Consider the following 14,770-nt stretch of genomic DNA (forward strand, 5'->3'; position numbering starts at 1 on the left):
ATGTATTTGATTTAGTCTGTGGCTGATAAGAATACTGCTACAAGAATGTGACCTGAGTCTGGGGTCAAGTCACACACACACACACACACACACACACACACACACACACACACACACACACACACACACACACACACACACACACACACACACACACACACACACACACACAATGGTGCAGCTATCCTTATGAGGACACACCATAGACATAATTATTTTTATACTGAATGTACTATAGATTCTATCCTCTAACCCTACCCCTACCCCTAAACCTCACAAAAAACTTTCTGCTTTTTTCATTTTCAATAAAACATAATTTAGTATGTTTTTTTTTAAAGAAATGTCTAGAAATGTCCTCATAAACCAAATTTATAGCATAATACCCTTGTAATTACCAGTTTGTAACCAAAAAATATGTCCTTGTAAGCTACCCAAACCCCCCAACACACACACAAACTCCCATTTGTGTGGACACAGGCAACTCAAACACACTGAAACAAAACCACACACCAAACCAACCGCATTCTCACATGTTTGGATCCCATAAACCTCAGTTACAAAACGTTTTTGCAAGCACAGTTATGACTAATTGGCTATTACTATAAATAAAAAATCCTCCTTAAAACCTTGTAACTTTGCTATAACCGCTTGCATAATGACTTCATCTGACGTTTAAGTGTACGACTGCTTATGTCAAGTCATGAATTGATCCAAGAGTCCAAACATCATTTGCTTTGCAGTCCCGCTTAATAAGGTGTAATACATGGAATACTTTTTTGGGGTTAAAGGATCCATTATTAAGCTGTAGTTCATGATATTTATGACAGGACTACCACAGAAGTCATGAATGCACTAAACTTTGTCTGCCGTTCCAAACCACAGAGTATGGCTCTAACTTTACCAAACGATTTAGATTCTGTAAAACTTGAGTATGCAAATAAATCAACAAAACAATCTGTGCAAACCCGAAAAAAGGTCAATGGTCAAGGCATCCCAGCATAATAACCATTATATTACACACTGTTTCGAAAGTACAGCCACGAGACAGAACCAATAGACATGTTAACATGAGATTAGTGTAATAAAAACACTTATTAACCTAGTCTGTGTAACGTTATATACAGTCATTCAAATAAAGTAATGATAATATAAAGCTGGTAAACCCAATACCTTTCGCATAATGCGTTAAAATACGGAAGAAAAAGTAAATATTCGTAAAGTACTGTTTACATGGAGAAAACCCAAAGGAATTACATCACTGTAAGTTCCTTACAAATAGAAATCCACTACAAATTACTAATTATTTATCTGAAAATTGTAATCAGATTCTCAACAAATGTAAAATAATGTTCTTGGAGCACTGAAGAAGGCTATGGGCTGAAACATATGCTTGCTGGTCTGTTTTTAACTCATAACATGTTGCGCTTTTATGAGTTGTGGACAGTATCTTTTGTGGATTTTTTTATAAAAAAAAAGGTTTTTTTTGTCTCTACGCACCTGAAGTTTAATTCAATATTCAAGCTCTGTATGAGCACAAAAATTCGATCTACTCTGTCTGTCTTTCTTGTTCAATGTTACACACAACTCATATATTCAGCACCTCACATTTCTCCTTCACAATGACGCATTACAGGTCCATAATTCATGTATTCTACATAAGTAATATAATAGAAATAAGCATAACCCTATAATGTATTTAAATGAATGGAAAGTCAGTAACTGTAATCCAATTACAAGAATTTAAAATGTAATGCATTACACTATGCATTTTTTTTTTACTACAAAAGTAATTCGATTACATTAACAAATTACTTTGTAAACACCCAACACTGTTGTCCCGCTGCTAAATGAATAATTATTAAAAAAAAAACATTTAAAGCTCAAAAATTCATATGAGCTTTTTAACAAAATGATTAGCTTCACATATTTTTGCTTCATCTGCTTAAACACGCTCCAGAATGCCTTGCCCCATAGCCTTCCATTGTTGGAGAATTACTGTAAACATGTCAATATCTGTTTGTTTTTACAAATTGAGGGATGAATCAGAATGACTTTCTGCAATCGACAGCATGTTACAGATGCTGTTGATAGAGTTTAACTTGTAGTGAACCCCGAACATTCCTTTAATTACAGCTCTGAACGAGTCCAGAACAGCACAGAACTACGTGGAATCGCAAACGAAACCTGAATGTAATGCACAAAGACCCAAAATGTGTATTGATGTATGCGCCTGCCATGCAGTGAGAACAGTGGTACAAGAACATGCTCTTTGCTTTTCTCATGTGCTCTTCTCATACGTGTATGTGTGTGTACTTTCCTCTTCCCCATGCCAGACTAGTGTCACCACTGTGGCAGAACAACTTCTGCCACATAACATCACTGCATGCTCTGACACTTGTTGGTGGGTGTGAAGGGCACAGTGTAAAACATCAGATCATTAGAGTCTGTGTGAGTGTGTGTGTATAAGAGTGAGTGAATGAATGAGAAAGGGGACTTTTCAGAGTGCTGGGTGGTTTGTTCCTGCTTGTGAGCGGGAATGAGTGTGGAGTTTATGAGAGCTTAAATATCTTTATACAGAGTGCTTAGAGTGATGAGTGTGTGTGTGTGTGTGTGTGGACCGTGCGAGAGCATATGATTTATTGTGGTGAAGCCTAGGGTGTGTTTACAATAGTCTGCCATGCCTCTCTCTGTCAAAGTCATACATGTGTGTGTGAGAAAGCGTTTGAGATAGTGTGTGTGCGTTCACCGCAGCATACCGACATCTCTCCAATTAAGCAGCTAATCAATCCCAGACACACCCGCACTCAGAAATGAAACGAGGCTGCGCTTGTTAGGAAAGAATGTCGGAGACAGAGAGAAACACAGAGAGAGGGGGGGGGTATTGAAGCAGAGACTGGCCAGGAATGTGTCAAAGTGTGTTCTACTTCACCCCCTTTTCCCGCCTTACACTCTGTGAAGTATTACTGTGGAGGTAGTGTGTTTACGTTAGAAAAAATAAAGAAGTCTGCATATGAAATGACTAGGAGTTATATGTCCCTGTGTTATGGCTTGTGGAAGTGAGTATAGGAGTGTGTGTGTTACACTGTTTCCTAGGCGCGATGTGACAATTGTCCAGCGACAAGTAATTTGTCTATACACTTTGAAAGCAAACAATGCTGCACAATGCAACATAATCACATAATCTCATATTTGATTTCTTTGAGGAATAGTTCACACAAATGTGTAAATCCTGTAATTTATTTTGTTTTAAATAAAACATTTAGTTTGTTTTGTTTGACACAAAAGTAGAAACATTTGAAGAAATGTAGTGCAGTTCTTGCCATAAAGAAAAATCATAGTGACCAGGGGTAAATAAATACTTAAAAGTGATAGGTCACCCAAAAATGAAAATTCTCTCACTCTCATGCCATCTCAGATATACACAAACAAATATTTCAGAAGAAAATCTCAGCTCTGTAGGTCCATACATTGCAAGTGAATAATGACCAAAATACTGAAGCTCCAAAAAGCATATAAAGGAGGCATAAAAGTAATCCATACAACTACAGTGTTTTAATCCATGTCTTCAGAGGCGATATGATAGTTGTGGGTGAGAAACATCAATGCTTTTGTATGATAAATTCTCCTCCCTACCCAGTAGGTGAATCGCCAAAAACAGAAAATGTGAAAGTGAAAATGGAAACTGATAGTAAGGACTTAAATATTGATCAGTTTCTCCCCCACACCTATCATATCCCTTCTGAAGACATGGATTAAACCACTGGAGTTGTATGGATTACTTTTATATTTGAGTAACTCTAGAATAATAATTAGGTTTTCATATTTTCTGAAGGAAATGGTCTTTGAAGTAATGTGAGTGGTGCTTGCCTGTGCAAAACCAAAGCCAACATGATGCTCAGGCGTTGCAAGGCATTTATTATAGGCTGTTCTGGGTGATTGCAGAGACATTGCTAGGTGCTAGGGTATTCAGCACAGCTTCTAGGTGGTTGCTTACTGGCCAAAAAAAGAGCTCACGCTCAAGTCTTTATGTTAGAATCCCTATATGCAGTAGATTAAAAAAATCTACACACCCCTGTTAAAACAGCAGGTTTTTGTGATGTAAAAAAATAAACAAAGATAAATCATTTCAGAAGTTTTGCACCTTTAATGTAAAAATTACAACCTATGCAATGCCACTGAAAACCAAAGTGACACATTTCAGAGAACAAAATAAATACAAATAAAAACTTAGAATAACCTAACTGCATAAATGTGCACATCCCTGAACTAATACTTAGTCGAAGCTCTCAGTCTGTTTAGATAAGAGTCTATTAGCTTGGCACATCTTGACTCTTCTTTGCAAAAACGTTCCAGATCTGTCAAATTGCTAGGGCATCACCTGTGTACGGCCCTCTTCAGGTACACCCACAGATTTTCTATAGAATTCAGGTCTGGGTCTGGCTGGGCCTTTCCAAAACATGAATCTTTTTCTGCTGAAGACATTCTTTTGTTGATTTGGATGTGTGCTTTGGATCATGGTGATGCTGAAAGGTGAAAGGTCTCTTCATTTGAAGGTTTCTAGCAGACGCCAGAAGGTTCTGTTCCAAAATTGGCTGGTACTTGGAGCTATTCTGATTCCCTCTACCTTCACTAAAGCCTGAATTCTAGCAGAAGAACAGCAGCCTCAAAGCATGATGTTGCCTCCACCATGCTTCATCGTGGGACTGGTGTTCTTGATGTGCGGTGTTGTTTTTACGCCAAACATACATTTTACAATTTTGGGCAAAAAGTTAAATCTTGGTCTCATTAGACCATAACACATTTTTCCACATGGTTTTGGGAGACTGGTTATAGGATTTTGCCGGGCTTGGTTGTGTTTTTTTTTTTATCAGAAAAGGCTTGGTTTTGCCACCCTGCCCCATAGCCCAGACAGATGAAGAATATGGAGACAGATGTCACATGTAGGGAGCAACCAGCACTTGCCAGAAAGAGCTGCAGCTCATATTATGTTGCTGTTGGTCTCTTGACAACCTCCCTGACCAGTTTCTCTTTGTCTTTTTATCAATTTTGGAGGGATACCTTTCAAGCTCCAAAATCATATAAAGGCAGCATAAAAGTAATCCATATGACTCCAGAGATTTAATATATGTCTTCTTAAGTGATGAAATCACTTTGGGTGAGAAACAAATCAATATTTAAGTCCTTTTTTTACTATAAATTTACACTTTCAATTTCACTTTAACACTGAAATTAAGAGAAAGTGGAGATTTATGGTAAAAAAGGACTTAAATATCGATCTGTTTCTCACTCTAATCTCATATTACTTCAGAGGACATATATTAAACCACTGGAATCGTACGGATTACTTTTATGCTGCCTTTATATGCTTTTTTGAGCTTGAAAGGTCTGGAAAACATTCACTTACATTGTATGGACCTACGGAGCTGAAATATTCTTCTAAAAATCTTTGTTTGTGTTCAGCAGAACAAAGAAAGTCATACACATCTGGGATGGTGCATTTACAGTATATGTAGTAATTATATATAGCTGTTAAAAAGGTCTTGTCATGGAAGGTTACATCCACAAAAAAAAAGAAAAAGGACATAGGAAAAGAATTGTGTGATGCAGTGGTTTCCTTCAGGATCAAAGCACATTCTTTACATGTGCTTTAAAAAAGGGGGGGTTCATATAATGCTAATGGTCTTTGGTATCATTAAAAATATTTGGAACAAAATAATAATGATATTAGCTGTTTACATGCATTTAAAAGCAACTGTTTTTCATTTTGGCAAAACTGTTGAGCAAAAACTGTATTTTTTTCATTCCGGTTCAGAAGTTCTGCAGCCTCCTTTCCACAAGAATACTGGTTAAAACAAAATAAAAGAATGGTTAATAATGTTCTTTTTAAATGACAGTACTCTGCACGAAGGGGTTGGTGAAATACCAATTGCAGCTTTGCCAGATCTCACAAGAGATCACACAGAAGCATCTTCTTCATGTGCTATGTACTTTGTCAGTGACTGTGTTTTTGCTTCAATGTGTTTGATATTTTCATAATTTTAGCAATAGGAAAAACATGTTCTCTGAACAAGTGAGTGCGTGGTTGTGTGACTGACCTCTGCTCCGTGTTGAAGATGGCAAATACATGTTTGCTGGACATGAAGCTCTTTTCTATGTCTCGCACCTTTAGGTTGTCCAGAGGAAGCATGTATTTCTTCTCCTTTTCCTGAGGGGTGACATTTCATGAAGAAATTAAAGGTCATGACAATTATTAAAAGTCTTTTCAAATAACAAACTTGGCAGAAAATAGACAACTCTTTTTGTTACATTATGTTTTTTCTTGTACTGCCCTCGGCTTCAACTGAGTTCCATTAACAGTAAATTGTGATGCAGAAATGGTGGTAAAGTGGAAAAAAGTGTCCTTTTAATATATATATATATATATATATATATATATATATATATATATATATATATATATATATTAAAAGGACATATCCAGCATTTTAATTTGTATAATTGCTAACATCACAAAAATTCTTGCATTTATATTACTAGCATAATTACTTTTTTTTTTCATAATGAAGTTGAATTGAAAATTCAACATGAATTTCATAAGGTCTTATTATTTAATATGTCCCCCTCTTGCTTTAATGACAGCATGCACTCAAGGTGAAGCTGAAATTTGTACAAAACTTGACGATCCATGTTATCCAGCATAATTTGGAAGCAAGGAAATCTGAAGTTTTGTATAAAGCAGTTAACACAATCAGTTATTATCAGTGTCAATTGTTGTCAAAATGTTTAAATATAGAATATTTAATATTTTCATATTTAATATATATATATATACATACATATATTTAAATTCAGTTTATTTACATGTTTAAATTAAGCTTTTGAATCCCATATTTGTATTGTGGTCTCAAACTCTCTGACCCCACAGTATCATTGTTTTCATCAAAATCTAAATTCTTACAAAGGCTACAAAAAATCCAGGTGTTATTTGAATAGACAAATGGATCTGGTCTTAAAGACAGCATTTTTGAGTATAAATGTTTTAACTTGTCTAGGAGGCGGCTTACTAAGTTTTCAGTAGAGTTTTTCAGAAATGGGGTGAACTGGGGAAGATAACAGGGAGGAAGAAAAACAGGAGCGTAGGAACAAAGAGAGCCGTGGATAAGAGATGGAAAGAAAGTATTAAATCTACTACAGATCCATGTGATCATCATTAGGATGGCTTCAGGCATATAACAGAACTAAAAAAACATGCACACAAGAGATGCCACAAGTTTATACTCTTTGAGTATGGTACTGTGAAAGAAAGAGGGAGAAAGAATGAAAGAGGAATTGAGATATATTGAGAGCCCACATGTGGAAGTCATTATTTTGACCAAGGTTCTAAAACACAAAATTTCTGCTGAAAAAAAAGAAAAGAAAAAGAGCTCCCCCTCTCCACCTCTCTCCTCCCTCTGTCTGTGCAGGAGGGGCTGGGGTCTCAGGAAACAGCTTGGATTACATTGCAAATAATGGAAAAGAGATGTGGGAGAAAAAGCGGGGAACAACGGATGAAAGTGTGAAGGAAACACTCTTTAGGTTGTGAAAGCGTAAAAATGAAAAACAGAGCCGTCTGATGGCACTATCTGTGATTGCGTTTGACGGAGTGAATGCAATGTGTAGACATTTCTTGGAAAGTGAAAGCGCGAATTTTCTAAAATCAGCTAGGCAATCTTACACTGTTACAACGCTCAAAAAGCAGAGAGTGCTTTTTGTCTGAGCAGTTTTTTTCTATACAATGAAAGTGGATAGGTACTTTTCATGCCAAAAACTAACAAAAAATGAAAGAAAACACTATAAATATATCATAAAAATAGCTCACAAGATTTGTGTGCTATATTCAAAGTCTTTAAGTCATTATTCAAGGATAATCTTCCCGTCAACGCCCTCAAATATCATTTGCGGTCAAGTTTTTAAACATGTCACGACTGATCACATGACAAGCAAGAACCAATGGCTTTTAGCATTCAAAGATGGCATTTTTTAAGTGAACATAAGCACAAATAATATTTAACTTCCTGAGACCCCGAGTTATGCGTAGACATTGCGTTTTGGCTTCGCTATAGGCTATGCATACAGTAATTTAATTACATTTAAACTGACTGATCTCAGTTCAGGAGACTCTAGGCTGTCATTAAAGTGTCAAAATTTCGACATACCAAGTCATGTGTCCAAACGACATGGCGCAGATCTCAGCTAAGTTTGTCTTTGGGAGAAATGGCAATATAACTACATCTGGTAAGAAACCTCAAAGTTTTTTACATTAAAACATGTTTGAGTGAAAATAGTACAGTCTCTAGTTTCATCTAATATGCCATTTTAAAAATGTCTTCAAATTAACACAAAATGGCACGGTGATTAACACAATGACTATGTTTGGGGAATATAGGTTTATTTTCCTTAAAATATCCTTTATTTACTGGGCATTATCACATTGAAAATCAATGCATGCATCCAAAAGCTGAAAAATGTTGTTTCAGAGGCTGTATATGGATTTAAGATGACAATAACGTGCATTTCAAACTGTTCTGAGACCAGTGCAGACAGACAGTACACTGGAGGTTAAGTAATTTACTAATTTGGGGGCAAGGGAACATCCCATAGCTCTCTATGCAGTCAAGTGCATTCACTCCTGAAATCCGACCAGAAGTTCAGTTTCAGATGCAGACATCATGTCTGGATTACTCAACATGTTTGGCAGACATGGGACAAAGGAAATCAGTACATAGATTCAGAATTGTTTCATACAAATTTGAATTTTAACATGGTTGGCAGTGATTGGATGATGCTGGCCATTACTTTAAATTAGAATGATTTATGCTAATTTCGGATGTAATGTCTGTAACAAAAACCTGAATAAACAAAACTCCTGGAAACATAAACAATATAACTTGGTATTATTTAAAATTTCACAACTTTTTTGCATGTTCCTTATGTGCTACTAGTTACAAATCAGAGGAATGAAAATGCACACAGCAGCCACGCTTGGATATCAGGAGGTTAAAAGCAACCGAGGAGGGTAGGATTATGACTGTCTGTTCCTCACAGAAAGCTATTATATGGCTTCATAAGACTTGGAATACATTGCATGAATCACATGGACTACTTTTATGATACTTTATGGTGCTACTTTGTTCTTTTTGGAGCTTGGAATTTAAAATCACTTTCCACTTTCGTTGTCTGGAAAAGAGCTGTTTGGACATTCTGCCTCAGATCTCATTATATGTTTCACAGATAAAAGAAAATAATACTGGGTTCGAACAGCATGTGGGTGAGAAAATGAAGACTAACAATCTGTCTACATCAGAAGCGAGCATCGTGATGCGACAAAAGTAAATCGTTCCTATTATAACCAATGATACTGCCTACACTGAATGCTTTCATCGTGCTGTGCCTTGTCGCATCGACATTAACAGGATACCCCATTTTTTGGCGATGTACACTCTGGTGCTACACATACAAGACAAATAAACGGTTAAGAATTTTTGCATCCAGTGTAGACAGCATCAAGGCGTTGCGACTCGACATCACTCACGTCTGGAGTAGACATGGTGTAAATGTTTATTTTGGGGTGATCTATTCTTCTAAACTGTCACACTGTCTATCCTTCCCTATCTTGTCCTCCATGACTCTCTGCACCCCTCCTTTTCTGCTCCCCTTGAAAACGTTCTCTCTTCTTTCATTCCAGAGGGGCCCACTTCCTGCCTGAGTTTTTAGAGGTTGAAAAAAAACAGTTAGAAATGACAGGCTGGCGTTAAGAATACAACATCTGGTACCGCTTTAGCAAGAGAGAGAGAGAGAGAGAGAGAGAGAGAGAGAGAGAGAGAGAGAGAGAGAGAGATGGGGCAGGGAAGTCCAGAGGATGGCTGGGAGTACCAAGAGAGGACAGAGGGAGAAATACAGGAGTGGAGAGGAGTGAGTCTGACCAAAAGATTTGAAAGAGAGGAATTGAGAAACAACGGACCACTCCAAAGTTGATTACCCAAGGGTCCCATCAACCCTTATATGGCCAGTGGGGTCCCTCCCTCTCTTTTTCTGACTCCTCTTTTCCTCTTTTTTGCTATGCCTTCCATAAACGTCCTGCCAGATAGCCGGCTGTGGGAGCAAAAGTGCCACGTCAAGGCTGGATACTGCACGCCGATGCGGAACAAACAGAAGAGCTGAGGCTTGGGACACCAACTGGTAAAGAGGTACCTGGAGTCGGTCAGTCTCCATCCTCTACCTTCTCTTCATCTTGACTGAGAATGAGAGAGAAGCAATGGAGACTATTTCTGCCCTGTTTATTTTGAATCTTCTTCCGCCTCCTGTGAAGGTCGGGGCCACCAGGGTTGGACTGAGCGATTGAAATAGATAAAGAGAAAGTAAAGGATGAAAAGAGAGAGAGAGGGTAAGAGAGGGCTGGAACTATCTCCTGCTCCGTCATCCCAGTGTTCAGACTACCTGTTCAGGATCTTGCTGGTGTACAGTAGTCTGCACATTGGTTAGACTGTGCATGGATTTACGTCACTAGATCCGATGCAATCTCTCAAACAAAAGCAAACAAACAAACACCATGACTATCCAGATGAAAAGTCAGGCTCTGCTATGTTGGTTTGTTGTCTAATTATCATTCACAGTTTTTCTCCTTTCTCTGTCATACTTTGTCATTTTCCTCTGCCATTTTTGGTGATATTTCACATCTTTGTGGACTGAGACGTGAATTCTATTGGCGGTAATGACCATTTAGATTGTAATTTTTCAGGTTGCCTTGGAATGTGTGTACTGCACATCCGCCACACAACGTGTAGCTAGGATGGTTTTAGTGTTCATTGTTGGTGTGTATGTGTAAATGTGTATGTACTGGGCCGAACAGTGCACACATATGGTTTATATAAATGCTCCATGCAAACTCCAGGTGTGAGGCTAGTTGTCTTAGTTTTACGTCAAACTTTTACTTGCGTCGTAAAGAGACTTCAGATGTTCCCAGAAGGCCTACATTTTCAGGGAAATCAGGCAGTTGCATGTATGCATGCTAACTCACATGCTGTGAGGAATGGAGGAGAGGTGAAAATAGAGTGATTATGCAGATGGCAAACACAAGTGGAGGGGTGCACGAGTCATCTGTTTTCCCTCATGCCGCTCAGTTCAGAAAGAGAGACGGAAGACTGCAGGAATGCGTGTCTGTTTAGTGTTGCGCGCTGATTAACCCAAACCAGCAGTCCCAGCCCATGATCAACATCAGTATTGGGACAGATGTACTGAAAGGAAGTGAACTAGGAGAGCGTTTGATGTCAGTTTCTATAAAAGTATGACCAAAGTTTTTGAGGGTAAAGATTAACTAAGATTTAAAACATTTTAAATGCAAGAATATTCGTGTGAATGTGTGTGTGTGCATGCCAAACGTATGAGAATTGAAATGTGATATGCTGTAAGGGGTGAGGGGCTGTATCTCTCTCTTCCTCTTTCTCGGCAGGCTCTAAGAGGCTGGATGGTGTTTGGACAAAGTCTTACAATTTTCCAACCAGGAATGTGTACGGCCCCAGAGAGACTGCCAACCACAGAGACAGAATGAAATAAAGAGAAAGTGAAGAAGCAAAAAACAAAGAAAGAGATGGAGAGATAGATAACAGATATGAAGGAGTAATAAAGTGTGTTATAAAGCCAAATATAAAAATTTTTGGGAAATCACCGCAATGATTATGCACAGAGCAAAAACGAGGCAAAGGAAAACGTGTGAAGAGGCCGTCCATTCTTATTTAGAGAAAACTTAAATATTCTTTATAGTTTTCAACTCTAGAATTGAAAAAGCTGTCCAATAAGGATTCAGAGATCACATCTGCGCACATATAAAATATATAATGGATTCAGCTGAACATGAGGAACCGTTCAGTCAGCCAGCTTCTATTCTATAAGTTATATACTACTTACATAAGTAATATTGTGAGAATAGGAAGTTAAAGTATATAAGCCAACTTGTACATTATATATTGCATTACACATGAATAAATCTAATAATTAGCTATTTCGATTTTTAGATATAAAATCTAATGTTCATTTTATGGGAAGCCTTGCTAAAGACCAAATATTAGCAGTGAAAGTTGGTGAGAATTCTAAGTTCTATATGTGTTTGCATAACCGTATATGATATGATAAAATGTTTTGCTTATGGGCCTGAGTACAAATGTCACTCATTTTCAGGAGAATTTACCCATGTTTAAGAGGATTTTAAGTTCCGTACAGGCCAGTTTGGAACAGTTTGCTTATGTAGTCCGATGCATTTTGCAGTCGAGCGAGTGCGGGTGAGCGTAAGTGTGTCTATGCCAGTGCATGTTTAATTTCTAAGATTTTGTGTATATCAATATCCATGTGTGTCTGAGAGTGTGTGTTTTTCTGTTAGTTTGACTTGGGGGGCTTCCAGCTATGTCAGGGTGATCCAGTCCAAATGCCTCTATTCCCAATAGAGAGAGATGGTGGGGGTATACTAGGAAAAGGGAGCTAGAAATATAGAAGAAAATGAGGTAAAGAGGGAACCAATGAAATGAGCAAGGAACGATTGAGTGGAGGGAAAACTGAGGTTAAAAGTGTGTTTCTGGGGGGCTGGGACTCAAGTGGAGAAATGAAAGAGGTTTTATTACCTAGAAAAGGGTTACTTTCTAATACATAACAATCTCAATACTGCAGAGATTTTCACTGTATCACTTTCTCAATGTACTGTGTTTGTTAAGAATGTGTAAATGTACTGTATTTGCTTTTTATTATTTTATTTTTTTTGTGCTAAACACATGAATGGCACAAGCCAAGCATAAAAATATATTTAAAATGCAATAATGTGACTAGAAATATGGGTAGCTGATACTTTTTGAAAATGAAAAATACCATTTAAAAGTTGGCATGTCCTGCATGCTGTACATCAACAATTAATAGCATTTTGTTCATTATTTTGTCTTTATTATCCATGTAGTTGTATGACCTCATGTTAACTGACAACCTTCCATGCAATTTGCACTTTTAAAATAAAAAAATAAAACTAAAGAAAATAAAATAATTAATTGAACGAATTAAAAGAAAAGGTTGCCATTCAAAGTAGTTAAAATCTACAACATTTTACCTAAAATTTTGATATTAATAAAAAAATGTCTTAGTTATGTGTCAACTACCCATATGTAAACATGAAGTGGGCCTGTGAGTATTTTTGTATTGTACTGTAGTAATACATTATCTGTCCCTCATTTCGGATGACCGGTCCAAAGAAGCAGGTTGTGCTGCCATTGACAGAGAGCGTTTTCTGTCTGCCTGTCTACACTTGCTGTGCAGAACTTCCTGCACCTGTACAGCAGGCACAGACAGGCAGATAGATGGCAGCCCGCCTGACAGACCATGCAGTGTGACTGACACAGAAAACAGCTAATGGAAACCAATGGCGATGTTCCTTATCACTTATCACCACTGCACAAGGAACTCTGGGAAATGTAGATCTGTTTTTAAACACTCACCATAAACATCATAAAGTAATTAAAAGAATGAAAGATTACAAATCTCTAACGCCATTTTATACTCGCCTCATCGTCTTTAAACCAGGACAGACATTCAGCGGTGAGTATGAACCAGTACTCCTTGGCCCCTCCTTTGATCAGACTGATGTTGTTGATGGTCAACCAGCCCTTGCGGATCACCTGTGGGTCCAAAGACAGAGGTCAGAGGTGAACAGTCTGGGTTCATGGTAGATTAGAAACATGGAGCAGGCTGAGATTCTCTGGTCCTCCTACTTAACTAGACTAATGGTAGAAAATTTAAAGGTGAAAACAAAAAACAGGTCATCACAATATTTAGGCACTAAATTTCAACGTTTAATTTTATATCAGTAAAAAAAAAATGAACGGACGGACGGACGGACAGATAGATAGAGTGGAGGTGAAGAAAGTAAATGAAACAGAGAGACAGGATGTCAATGAAGAAAGAGCTAAAACATCCCGTTTCAATAGGAAATATGAGTCATATTCTGGCTCACAGTCCCTGATCGTCTCACACAATAAGAATGAAAACAGTTTCATCCTGTACCTCATTATTGCATTTCAAAACATTACAAACAATTATAAAGTTGTTCATTCCGTAGCATAAACTTAACGTTTAAATCCAAGATGACACTGTAAATATCGATATCACCTTTAAAAAAAAGTGAGAAAAGAAATGCACAAGAAATTAATGCCTTGTTTCACAACCTACCGTTTGTATCAAACCTCAAATAACAGTTAGTTACTTTTTGACTGTACCTGCCTAAAGTTTGCAGCACAGCAGTATTTTTATTCAGAATCAGAAATCCCAAACACACACACACACACACACACATACACCAAATGGAGTTTCAGATTTCAACCTGTTTTTAACATTAGCGCACAACCTCCTACATACACACAGGCACGCACGCACACACACACACACACTTGCACACAGTCTGTGGGTCTGTTTACAAGGCTGCAAACTGTAAGTAGGTTCAATCACAGGCAGTAATCTAAAAACATGATTTATAATATTTATTCACAGTGATTTAGAGAAATTAAAATAATGAATTACAGCAGGATACATTAATTTGTTAACAGAAGATGATTTTAGGATGTGGTGAAGATTTCGTAAAACACATCTGGGAAAATCAGGATTCAGAATAAGAGTTCAAAGGTCAAATGAGTCATGTTTTGGACTGTTGTTTATCTAGACAGATTGAGGAGTCTTCAGGGAAATGTAGTGCATGAAAATACAT

At 37.5% G+C, this 14,770-nt stretch overlaps 1 protein-coding gene across 2 annotated transcripts in view; it reads right to left on the reverse strand.

The window, feature by feature from the left end:
• The window catches only part of LOC127621812 (dynamin-3-like), a 74,969-nt gene that overhangs the window by 18,722 nt on the left and 41,477 nt on the right, over nucleotides 1-14,770 (reverse strand). For both annotated transcript variants that reach the window (XM_052095553.1, XM_052095552.1), the window contains 2 exons: nucleotides 13,575-13,688; nucleotides 6,096-6,205 (listed from right to left, as the gene is read on the reverse strand). In XM_052095553.1, coding sequence (XP_051951513.1) covers nucleotides 6,096-6,205; nucleotides 13,575-13,688 — 224 coding nt within the window. The remainder of the gene's footprint in view (nucleotides 1-6,095; nucleotides 6,206-13,574; nucleotides 13,689-14,770) is intronic.

This window comes from Xyrauchen texanus, chromosome 28, assembly GCF_025860055.1.
Source record: "Xyrauchen texanus isolate HMW12.3.18 chromosome 28, RBS_HiC_50CHRs, whole genome shotgun sequence".
Lineage (NCBI taxonomy): Eukaryota > Metazoa > Chordata > Actinopteri > Cypriniformes > Catostomidae > Xyrauchen > Xyrauchen texanus.